This window comes from Ambystoma mexicanum, chromosome 7q (genome assembly GCF_040938575.1).
Source record: "Ambystoma mexicanum isolate Mex_15411 chromosome 7q, UKY_AmexF1_1, whole genome shotgun sequence".
In the NCBI taxonomy this organism is placed as follows: Eukaryota; Metazoa; Chordata; class Amphibia; order Caudata; family Ambystomatidae; genus Ambystoma; species Ambystoma mexicanum.
Window position 1 is genome coordinate 773,966,816 of NC_090941.1, and position 12,573 is coordinate 773,979,388.

General features: G+C 44.5%; 1 protein-coding gene across 5 annotated transcripts in view; it reads right to left on the minus strand.

Annotated features, from left to right (window-relative positions):
* GRIA4 (glutamate ionotropic receptor AMPA type subunit 4) overlaps positions 1-12,573 on the minus strand; it is a 1,206,498-nt gene that overhangs the window by 318,680 nt on the left and 875,245 nt on the right. For all 5 annotated transcript variants that reach the window (XM_069640740.1, XM_069640738.1, XM_069640737.1 and 2 more), the window contains exon 5: positions 5,844-5,897. In XM_069640740.1, coding sequence (XP_069496841.1) covers positions 5,844-5,897 — 54 coding nt within the window. The remainder of the gene's footprint in view (positions 1-5,843; positions 5,898-12,573) is intronic.

Genomic DNA, 12,573 nt, shown 5'->3' on the forward strand with positions numbered 1-12,573 from the left:
GTCAAATGACATCACTTCCGGTGATGTCATCAGAGGTCGAGGGTCGTGAGGCGAGGGGTGGGTACTTTTTTGAGGCAAGGAGTGGGCCACTTATTTTTGGGTGACCGGGCCTATTTCTTGTCCCAGTGCGACCCTGGATAAAGGCCTTAAGTATCAGATCGCACACATACATCACCCTTCCAAAACTTGTGTAAGGCTACGTAGAAGATCCCGGAAGGAGTTAGACAGCTGGCACACAGGTAGCTACCTGTATTTACACCAGCGTGAGACAGTAAGGGTTACTGAGCAGTAGCACTAACCAGGGGTTAAGGATACCTGTGGTAGGGTGGGTGTCCAAAAAGGAGACAAGTGAGAGAGGGTTGCCTCTAGCGCCACTGTCCCTAACGTCCCCTCCAGCCAGTGCCTCTGCTTTATTTGTCTATCACCATTGCTCAAACGTATTCCTTGCTTCCTGTTATTCTTGGGAATAAAAAAGGTGAAACTGCGCCAGAGACTTTGTAGATTATTCAGGTCATCTGTGACATTATTACTATAATCTGTCATTCAAAGTAATGTTATGCAAGGGAGGGCGATCAACTTGCAAATTGACCAAACGTAATCCGCTCCTCTGTATACACATTGCATTATTGCACATGTGATTGTAAAGATTTGTTTTTTACTTGAACAACTAAGAAGCTCAAGCCTCTTGATTGACTTTGTTCGTCTTTTTCTGGTGCCTCTAGTGCGCCTATATTGTGAAGCTAAGGACTGTTCAGATTGTGTACAGAGATGGGCTCTTGCAGGGAATCAGCTCCTCTTCCTAAAACACAGCATTTACACATGAGGATAGGATTAAGAGACCATCGTAGCCCCTCCCGCAGGAATTCACGCTTCCCTGGTGGCCCCTACAGCAGGAATTTAGCCTTCCCTGGTGGCCCCTACAGCAGGAGTTCACCCTTCCCTTGTGGCCCCAATAGCAGGGATTCACCCTTCCCTGGTTCTGGAAAGCTCAGTTGATGGTTTCTTGAGGTTTGTTCGATTATACTTGTCTCACACAGCTTCTTTTGGAGTATAACACAAATGCTGTGATAGTCTCAAGTTACATTTTAGAATTTCATGACTCCGAGGTAGAGCCTCATCTCAGAATACTGCCAAGTGAGATTATCTAGAAAAGTTTGTGTAACCTATTTTCCACGAACAAGGTTTGTACTCTGTGATGCACCCCAGTTCAGAGTGTCCAGGGGGCAAACTGGCTGAAGATACATCAGAAAGTGGAAGAAGGTGGGCTGGGTGTTAGCTAAGGGCCAAAGTGGAAGAAGGTGGGCTGGGTGTTAGCTAAGGGCGACAGTGGAAGAAGGTGGGCTGGTTGTTAGCTAAGGGCCACAGTGGAAGAAGGTGGGCTGGGTGTTAGCTAAGGGCCACAGTGGAAGAAGGTGGGCTGGTTGTTAGCTAAGAGCCACAGTGGAAGAAGGTGGGCTGGGTGTTAGCTAAGGGCCACATTGAAAGAAGGTGGGCTGGGTGTTAGCTAAGGGCCACAGTGGAAGAAGGTGGGCTGGGTGTTAGCTAAGGGCCACAGTGGAAGAAGGTGGGCTGGTTGTTAGCTAAGGGCCACAGTGGAAGAAGGTGGGCTGGGTGTTAGCTAAGGGCCACAGTGGAAGAAGGTGGGCTGGTTGTTAGCTAAGGGCCACAGTGGAAGAAGGTGGGCTGGGTGTTAGCTAAGGGCCACATTGAAAGAAGGTGGGCTGGGTGTTAGCTAAGGGCCACAGTGGAAGAAGGTGGGCTGGTTGTTAGCTAAGGGCCACAGTGGAAGAAGGTGGGCTGGGTGTTAGCTAAGGGCCACATTGAAAGAAGGTGGGCTGGGTGTTAGCTAAGGGCCACAGTGGAAGAAGGTGGGCTGGTTGTTAGCTAAGGGCCACAGTGGAAGAAGGTGGGCTGGGTGTTAGCTAAGGGCCACAGTGGAAGAAGGTGGGCTGGTTGTTAGCTAAGGGTCACAGTGGAAGAAGGTGGGCTGGGTGTTAGCTAAGGGCCACATTGAAAGAAGGTGGTCTGGGTGTTAGCTAAGGGCCACAGTGAAAGAAGGTGGGCTGGTTGTTCGATAGGGCCAACTTTGCAATATAGCCTTTCTGAAACCAATTCAGTGGTACTGTTTCCTGTACATACTGTGTTCACCCATATCTCTGTGCGGGAAACCTGTCTGACTAGGTGGGTCAGCAACCACTGCACAATAGATATTTGGGACTGTACCCATGGTTAGATATAAGAATTAAATGCTGAGAAAATGAGATCCCGTGTGGTAAGAGGTGCATGCGTTGTGAGCCTCGATTTACATCTGTTTGAAACATGACTAGTACAGGAAGGGATATACAGCGCATGCTTGGTAGAGAGCTTCCATTACAGAGGTCAATGCACCAGACCAGGTTTAATTGGGTCAACACCCTTCATACTGCAGATTTAATCCAGAGGCTACGAGGCTTGTAGTCAGATAAGGTTGGTGTTGCATATGCTGCTATGGATTTCAATGCTTTAATGCGGGGTTAAGCGGATCCTAATGGAGCACCTAGTTGGCACTGAAGCCTCGAGTTTGGAAAAGGGCATCGCACAGCAGCAGGGGATCACTACATTTCAGCAGTGCTCCACAGACCTTATTTAGCACATAGAGGCAAGGAGAAATGCAGTCCTTGGAAGGTAGCATGTTTGTTGGTCGTAGGGTTCCTGTCCATTGTTGGTGGCAGCAAACTAAGAGATTTGATTTGAAGGTCCTATCACAACAATGATATCCTGGCACCCAGTACCTACATGGGCACATGAAAAAGGAACACAGACTTCTTGGCAAGACGTTTCAGCGGACGTAGCTCGGGTGTGCGCAGTGCTGTTGTTCCTGGGAAATGCCAATAGCAGAGTGGCCATCCTGTTAGGAGAGGCACTGCCAAATAGAGATTGCCTACAAGCAAAAGAAGGCCCTGATGTTGCCAGATCTCTCTGCGGCAACATAGAACATGGGAAGGCGATATTGCGCTTTATAAAGACACTGGTGAAGCTCGAATTTTAAGTGGCTATGTGGAATTCTACTAGAATTAAGTGAACAATTTACATTCTTACTGGGACAAGTACCAACTGCATGCCCACCAGATCCTCTCTGAGTCAAGATTACACACTGTACCTGGCCCTGCTGAAACCATAAACTCCTTCATGAATAGTTTTTATTTCGCTGATAGAATAGATAGAATAGATCCTTGTATTTGGACCCTACCTGGTTCCAGATGTTTGGCTCGCTTTTTGGAGGATGATCTAAATGAAGCCACGCTTTTTTAGACCACTTTGGAGTGACCTCAAACACATTGGATTTTGCCGCCATCACAGGGTTTCACTCCCGAATTTCCCAAGCCCAGCCAGGGCCTGACTGGCCATACAATTGTCTCGGGCACCAATGAAAAAGTGGCCCACAGTTGCAAATGGCTATTCATTCCTTTTGTGACACTGTTTGAATAGCACCCAAGGGGAGGTTTTTGGATATAATGTGATGCAAATTGTGCATTTTAATGGATATTTATTCAGCAACACTGGTCAAAACTACTAGCTGCATAGTTAAGTAACTCATCAAACTTGCCCACATCGGCCAAAAAAGTGGGCCACTTTGACCCCAAAAAATGGCCCACACCAACATTTTGTGTTTTGGTTCAGGTCTGGGCCTCCAGTCCGAGCCTGAGCCCAGCGCCTCTGCCCCCACCACTGCCCCTCCTCCCCTACTGCGTCTTGAGCACCATGTCTGCTTGCCTCCATCCCTGCCCAACCCCAAATCCTCATACTTAGGTCAGATCCACTGTGAACGTTCCTTCCCTGACCATCTCCAGTCCTCCCTCCACCACCAGCCCCTGCATTCCACCTACTTGCTCCCTCACCTCCTTGTTTATTCTGGCCATGCAGCACTTTCAGATGGCCATTCTTCTCGCTCTGTGCAGCGTTTCCACTGCGGTCTCTTTCAGAGGCCATGCAGGAAATGCGGCCCAAAGACGGTACACTCCATACAGTCTCCACTTAGTAGTATTCAGGTAATAACGATGTAGCAGCTTATTCAACATGTTCTTCATCTGTTTACTGGTTTGTGCTGCTGTTCCATTAATGCTTCAGAATTGCACCCTTGAGCTTGGTGATGCTTTCAATGTGAGAACCAAGGTTATCATCAAGGGAATCCTTGAATTGTCAGTGGTTGTGGAGGGATGAGTTTGGATGCTGCAGAATCTCTGGTAGAATGCATCACGCCTCCATCATCAAAAAACACTCCTATGTGAGCAGTAAGCTCCTCAGCCCAACCAAGTAAGGTGACCAACTGAAACCCCTTGAAGTTGCTTCCGATAAAAAAAAAAATACATATGAGGATGAACCAGGTGTTGAGGAGTCAAAGATCTGATGCGGCATTTAAACCATATCAAGTGGAGAATTGCGGAGACTGATGGCCCCTCTGCATTATTTATTCCATTAAGATCCAATGTGGCTGAGGGGGTGATGTGCCCTAAGGTCGACTTTCAAAGTTTTAGGAGCATCCAGGAAAGGTGGGGGATGGTTTAGCACCTGCTTTTTCACCTTACCTGCATCAAGATGCCAGTGAGTTGTAGATACCATAGAAACCTTGTCAGGCAGCAAAAAGGCCACATTTGGTTTGCCTAATCCAGTGGCATAATGTTGCTGGAACACATTTTGTGCTGTCAAACATTCTCCCACTCAACTAGTGTTGAAGGAGTGAAAAGATGGTGAATGTCTTGAAAAGATTGCATCTCAGGATCCAGCAAGACACCTTGGAGGGGAATTGAACATGTCGGAAACTAAAGTCCAGTATCTGTATGCATACCGACGATTTTCACATTCCGTGCGGTGGAATGGGAGCCAAAAGTGGCCCTGGAAACCTTGTTCAAAGTGGCCCCATATTACACCATGTGGACAAGCCCATTCCCTTTAAGTAGGGCTTAGGGGGTTGTCCCACTATGCAATTTGGAAAAATTGGTCCAAATAGTGAATTTTAAAGGTCATTCGTCCATATATTAAGAATACAAGCTAGTTAAACATATAAAACTGACTAAAAACATCTGTGAAGAGCGAGGAACAACATACTGGAAGCTTTAAAACAAATGCTTTACTTCAACAGAATGTGGAGAATGAGGAGAGATCGAAGGAAACATGGGGTGCAGAGGTGTACCCAGAAATTTACCAAGTACCCATTAGGCAAGTCCAGCCAGGCCCTCATTTTTTGGTGTACTCTAGCAGGAGCTATGTTTATGTTTGTTTTTGGTTTATATTGCGCCAGAGCCCGCACTGTTTTACTGTTTTACTGTTCTTATACTTTTAATTTAAAAAGAAACCGTTCCGGAATGTTTTTTTTTAAAAAAAAAACAGTACAGGAAGAAGTTGAAACGTGCCCTTCAGTGCACTGAACTGAACATTCCCTTAAACAGCAGGTGTATTTGTTTGGGGGTTTGGTTTGCACGTGGGAAGGGGCGTGGCGGTGGGATTTGTGTGGAGGCCAGCAGGGAACATAATTCCACTACTTCTTTGCGTACTCTTCGACCACCGCTGAGCTCTATTGTTTGACAGAAAAGTGGATTTTAGAGATGTGTTGCACTTGCTGTGCAATTGATGAAAGCACATGGCATGCTATATGCTGTTGTTCATCATCAATTTCGTTTTTAAAACCTAGTGAATTCACATATCTAAAACGGGCACCATAAAAATGAACATGGTTTATCTGCAGTAAAATTGCTCTGAATCATTGACTAGAGACAGACACCATCATTCTATGGGCGTTAAAGCTTATAGACAAAACAAACTGCTCAGCCAACTAGTATCATAATTAAGTAATAACGCATACATACCAAGTTTGCAATGATGTAATGATAGCCCTTCACGTGCTTCCCAACACTTACAACCTGTGCAGGAAAAAGAAAAACATGTTTTACCATTCTATAACAAAATAGCACTGCGTACAGCATGCATCTTGAAGTAACCATGCAGTGGCACGGGTCACCCCACTGTCAATCAGTGCCACTGCCGCATAATGTCAATCAGTGCCACTGCCGCATTTAAGGGAACCATATATTTACGAGTAAATATGGACATCAAACTCAAATATGCAAACTGCAGTTTTACAGGTGTGCGGTCTTGTGTGTGGAATTCTACAAATGTTTAACTGGAGGATTTGTCTTATTGGAAAATGCTGCCATGCTAGTATAATTTAATATTAATTATTACTAAAGACGTGACATTACAGTTTTCAAGAAATTGCAATTACTAGGTTTAGCTTCCATTTAATTTGATAGATGTTTGCATTCATTAGGTCTGAAAAACAAATATATACGTGATTAAGATGTTTCTCAATATTCTAAGATACCAACAGTTTCAACTTCACCTTACAAAATCAAAACAGTCCCAAACTAGCATGAGCCCTCCCATGTAAAACATTTGCAGAATTCTACATTTGACAGGTAACATGAAATGAGCGAATAACAGCTCATCACATCTTAAAACTTTGCATTATAGCTCAAAACACACATTAATATGCTTGAAGATTCTGAGAAATTGAAATTCGTGGGCAGTCACAATGGCCCTGATTCACAGAGCGTTTTCGAATGGGGTTTTGCCATTATAAAACACTTCTATGAATTAGTCCCAATGTATCCACCAAAACTATTTAGAAATGAAGACAGACCTTTTTTGCTCATGGAAAAAGTCCTCAATTGTGGCTCTGCTAATCCTGGTAAATGGTAAGGTAGACTAAATATATCTGTGAAGTTAAGTTTGGTTGTAATTCGGCTGTAAATCTGCCAAATGACTGCGAAACTCGATTACCGTTACTTGGTCCTGCGGATTTACTGCAGGATTACAAGTGCTGGCAGGGCAGTGTTAATCCCCATGGTTGTAGTCCATGGTTGGATTTCTTTAACATGTTTTGTATAAAGGGAGCACGAATACAAATAAAAAAGGGAAAAATGCAACAAATTGACTACCGTTTGACTGCTTCTTCAGATTGGGGACCCGGCAAAAAACGTGATAGATCCACAAGGGCCTGTGCTGTACACAATGAACAGGTCTTTCCCAATCAGTGAAGTTACCTTGATATGATATGATAGGTTATTTATAACACACTTAATACCCAGAGGTTTCTATGCGCGACCCGGGAATCAAACCTGTGCTGCTGCCTGCCGTATTGCTTCAAGGCGAGCACATTGCCCCTGAGCTATCTTCCCGATACCTTCACACTTATTCACATTTACAGAGAAACACAAACGTCAGGGGAGTATTAATTTCACCACCCCAATGTTGTATTTTCCACAGAAAACAGGCTCCTGGAAGCTGAAAGGATGAATAGCTGATTAGGCTATATACAAGTCTAGACATCAGGAAAGGACTTTGGAGACAAAGGGGGTCAATACGATGTTGGTGTTATCCTGCCAGTAAATCCAGCGGGATACCACCAAATGGTAATACCGTTACTGCCACTTGGTCTGTCAGAATTACCGGCAGATTACAAGTGACGACAAGGGCATGTTAATCCCCATTCCATGGAGTCCAGCTGGACTCCATGGGAGGACTGCTGGCATTACCAGGACCGGTAATACCGGTGCCGGGAATATGGGCTGTTTTTGGCTGGTGGGGCACCTGACTTTCACCTGACTTACCTTCAGCTCTGGCACGTTAATTCCAGACCAGCAAATTTATAACGACCCCCAAAGATGGACTCCATAAACTCCTCTTCTGAGATGTTCCTCTTGAAGAACCACATAGGATGCCAAGCCCCCATCACAGCCAGGGGACTAACCACCTGTTAGCAACTCACCTTTATAAATAATGGACCAGACAGGCAAACCAAGACCTGTAGCCTCACAGTCCCCAGTACATGTTGTGGGATGTTTTTACCCATGCATCCAAGCCCTACCATAAAACTGTGCAGTACTGGCATGGAAAACATCATGATGGCCAGAACTCCCCAGAGAGTGCACAGGGAAAACATGAAGAATAGGCTGCCACCCATTTTTGCCTATGTTGTGAGCACAGGAGGGCACTGCCTAACCACCATTGGGCTACACACACAGTAGCCTGAAACCATTGGGAATGGCAATGCTGATTGCCAAAAGCAACCCAGAACTGTGGGGAATTAATTTTCTTAATCCCAAACATGGTTGCATTACCAGTACTCACCACTATCAGAAAGCCGGCGTTTTAAAACCACCAGACTTTTGTGTAAAACTGAACAAATGAAACAAAACCAGACCAAGGAAAGACTTGCTAAGAGGTGGATACAATGTAAAACTATATTCTGAAATGACTTGAAGGAAGTAATTATTTAATGTATAGGTAAAAATTGTCAGTTTGATTTGAATGTAGAAAACTGGGAACAAAAAGTGACATTTAGCTGAAACCTGGCTTAATGAAACTGAATTCTGCCTGACAACTACCCCCGACAGGAGTTGAAACTGGATGCTCAGCCACTCTGCCCCTGGCCAAAAGGAGTTAACACCTCTCTGATTAGATTAGGGGTGGAGCAGCTGGGGACTACAGGGAGTTGAACAAAGGCCTGTCCTGGACTCAGGCAAATGTTATATTGGGGGCGTCGTAAAGTAGCTTCCTCTTGGGAGAAACTGGGGGGCAGCTGTGCCTCTGTGAACAAGCTGGCTTGGGGGAAGTGGATAAACCAGTTATTCCACCCTATGATGTGGGAAGCCACACCCCTTTTTGACCAGGGCATAATTTTAAAAAGATAGATAACTCATAGTGTGGACTTGTCAGAATTATATAAGTAATATCATTATTTTTGTGATTTTTCTGTGAACATTTTGAGAGGCGTTAGGACCCTGTGGTGTATTCTGGGGGGTTGCTAGCGGAAAATAGGGTCTCACTCCAAATGTCTGCATGTTAAAAATCTGACACTTCATCAATTAATGTCCATACTCCTTGCGCACATGTGTGTGATTTTGGGTAAATGTCCGATATTGCAAAACCAGTTAAAAAGTGCAAAATGGTGTCATTTTTGAATGCAAGCCCCCAGGAAGATCAGAGGCGGACAAGCATGGACCATAAGGAATATATAATGTGCACATGTAATTTCAACAAATTGTATATCTGGGAAAGATGTATTTGAATCAAATATAGATTTGTGGGCAAACTGACCAGGGGAGGATCCTCTGACCCATAAACAGACCTCCTCATGATGACAATCCATTTCCTTCCCCCAATCATGGGAGAGGGGAGATTTGGGCCAATGACAAGTAGAGAGGGGCAGGCTTAGCTAGGCCCAGGCACACACCCATTTTCAAAACACATAAAAAGAGACTGCTGGGACAGGTAGAGACATTCAATTCCATTTGCTGCGGAGCATGCTGACCGACGACTTCACATCCAGAGATCCAGACTTCAAATCCATCAATCTCCAAAGACCAGAACTTTACTTCAGAACTTAAAGCAAGGGCCTAAACCCACAAACTGAGAACTCTTCTCAGCAGGCCTCAGCATCCTTAAATCATTTGCAAACTATTCCATAGCCGGGCGAGCTGTTTGAATTCTTTTGCCAGGAACAATTGCCAGAGACCAGACCAGAGATCCAGAGTGACCCAGACCGCTGTGAGCAGAACCAGAGAGCTGACCCAGATCACTGTGAAGTGCCGAGACCAGAACCGGAGTCCAGTCCAAAACCTGACCAGATCCGTGGCGAGGCCTATTTCAAATTTATATTGTGAGTACCTAGCAGAACTGTGCAGAACCAATCTCTTAGTTAAAATAATCTAATCCAAACTATTTTAACCTAAGTAGAACTGCCTCCTAGAAATCGTGTCATCTGTCATTTTTAAAGCTGCAAGCTGTCACCTGTTATTTTGAGTTTACTTTAAATCCGAAAAACTACCTTTATTTAACTGTCCGTATCTCTGGAACCGTTTGGGCTAGGAACGAGATTTCCTCTGAAAGCTTAGAATCTAAGCTTTCCAACAAGCCTAGAACCGACTCCTTATACTTTTGCCGCAATCACGATTCACGCACTCGCGAATTTACCGCGATTTGCGATTTTGGCTCAATTTCTCCACTTGTCAAAATAGCAGCTCCATTCTTTCTTTTGTTAAAATCCGTTTGCAACTTGGTAATAACTCATAGAGCATTGCTAAAGTGAGCCTGAACTAATACCAACACACATCTCCCACTCACCCTGAATCTCTAGAGGGAATTAAAATCAGTTGGCACATTTGCCCATCCATTGCCATCACATTTAAAAGCATTTTGGGCCTGTGTTTCAAACTCCTACCTGTTTCCTCTAAGCTTGCTGGGGGGGAACTGAATTTCGTATTGTATTTGGTTGCATTCCTGAGAACTGTGTGCTCCTCTTTCCATCTCCTTCCATTTCTTACATTGCATAGGGGAGGGGGGTGAATTGCCAGATAAAAAGTGATTATCTTATCTTTTGCTAAAATCATATCAAGTATTTCTGTACTGCATTTTATTCCTCATTGCTTTTCCCTTGAAATCATAAAAGTATTTTTGCTACTTTATCCATCCTATACTAACTCCTCATTGATTGTAAAGAAGTGTGCTAGTGCCAGATTACCCATTGTTGATCAACATCATATGTCTAAGTGTACGGTCAGATATTAATTTATTATAAAGTGTGATATATATATATTGTTTAAATTCTCAAATAAACCTTTTAATTTGCAAAACAAACCTACTTCTTGGCTCAGTGGGGTCAGGGGGATTCTAAGAGAGGGGTGTTGTACAAGGGTGGTCATCCAGAGTACTGAACTAGACATAAAAATACATTAATAAGGGTTTTCCTCAGCATCCCAGACTAGGCATTGACTTGGCTGTAGTGTTGATTGAATATCGCTTACAATGTCTGCGTCTTTGCAGCACATTGGAGGTCATTACCAGTCGGGCAGTAAGGGATACCAGGCACTGGTAAGGAGACCAGTGCCGTAATCCCTTACTGCCCGATTCCGATGTCCCTTGGAGGGAACTTTAAGGAATGTGTGGTCTGACCAAACGTCCCTTACGGGTCCCGCTAAGGGACCAGGGCGCTAATAACGGGCTTGCCATTCGCGAGCCCATTATTAGCGCCCTCCCCATTCCTATTGAGCCGTATGGGAATGGGGAATGGTTTGTTCAATGGGGACTTACCGGTCCCGCCAGGGTCGGACTGCACCGGTAACTCCCCATTGAACAAGACCGGTGCCGGACCCAGTACTGGAGGCAGCCATGGCGCAAATAGCGCCATGGCTACCTCCAATCTCGGAATGAGACCCATTATCTGTTTTTCATAGGTGCGATTTAAAAAAAATGTATGTTCTGTACAATAAACGCTTACGTATTTCAACTGCGTGAATACAATCTTTAAACCTGATTGACTTGTGCCACACCCTTCATCTCTAATTTTTTTAACACGTTATTTTTAAAGGACACTTATGAAAGTGCTTAAGAATGTTTAGTTAACAGCTCCCCTGCCCTGCATAATTTCATGTAAAAATTATCGACAAGTGACTGCTGCTGCGTTTTTGACAATGCATAGATACATTTTTGCTTTTAGCTAAATGATAATTGGCGCTATGGAAAAGGCTCTCCTGGATTGTTGAGAAGATCTCTTTTGGGGGGTCCATTACCAGCACCGGCGGGGGAGACAGAAGGGGACTAGTTTGCTTTTGCTTCCTTCTTAAAGAATAGGAAAAAGCAGACCTGCCATCCGGGTCTGCTGTTTAGTGCCACTGGGCTCAGCCCTCGATGATATTGTTCCCTCTCCACGACCCACTGCATAACTCAGACTTGGAATGGCATTGCCACACTGATGACAGCCACTTAGGTAAGAGGTCTTAAAGGTGCTGGCATGTGCACCCAAAGAAACACAAACACGTCTTTATAGTGATTCATGAATCAATGTAACAATTGCCAGCAGAAAGGCTACTAGGCACGTTACGCACGGGCGTAACGTGGGCCATGTGCTCTATGTAGGACTCTTCACTATACTTCCCACAATTACAAATGAAAGTGGTCTGGTTGATTCACATCTCACAATGACACCTATCCAAGACACGAGTGAGCAGCATGTTGCAGGTCGCCAGCATACACTGTGCATTAATTATGCCCAAAGGCAGTTTAATTCAAGCATCACATTTCAACTGAATAATATATTTATGGGGCTGTAGAATTATAAGTTCCACAGTGGAGCATGGATTGTAATGGGATTTTTGTACACTTTCTCCAGAATCTTTTAAAGCGATATTTCCGTAATGTGACATTTTTATTCGACCATCGGTTTGTGTACTATTACTTGTATTGGTTTGCGCTTTTCCCGCCATTTTAATTAACCAGGGAGTTCTGATGCAAGTCATGTACATTTAGTGGGAGAAGAACCCTGGGGTACCACGAACCTGGAGTTTCATTCAGTGGAAGCATCTCAACAGCTGGTCTCAGAGGCTGGATAAGGCATAGTTGGCACTTTAGGGGCAGCATAGTATGTGTTTCCTTGGGGTTCGCGAAGAGCACGGATCACTGGAACCCCTGAATGTGTGTTGTAGCATCTCTGTTTATTTCTGTCAAGAAAATCATACTACCAATTTTTGGAAGGACCTA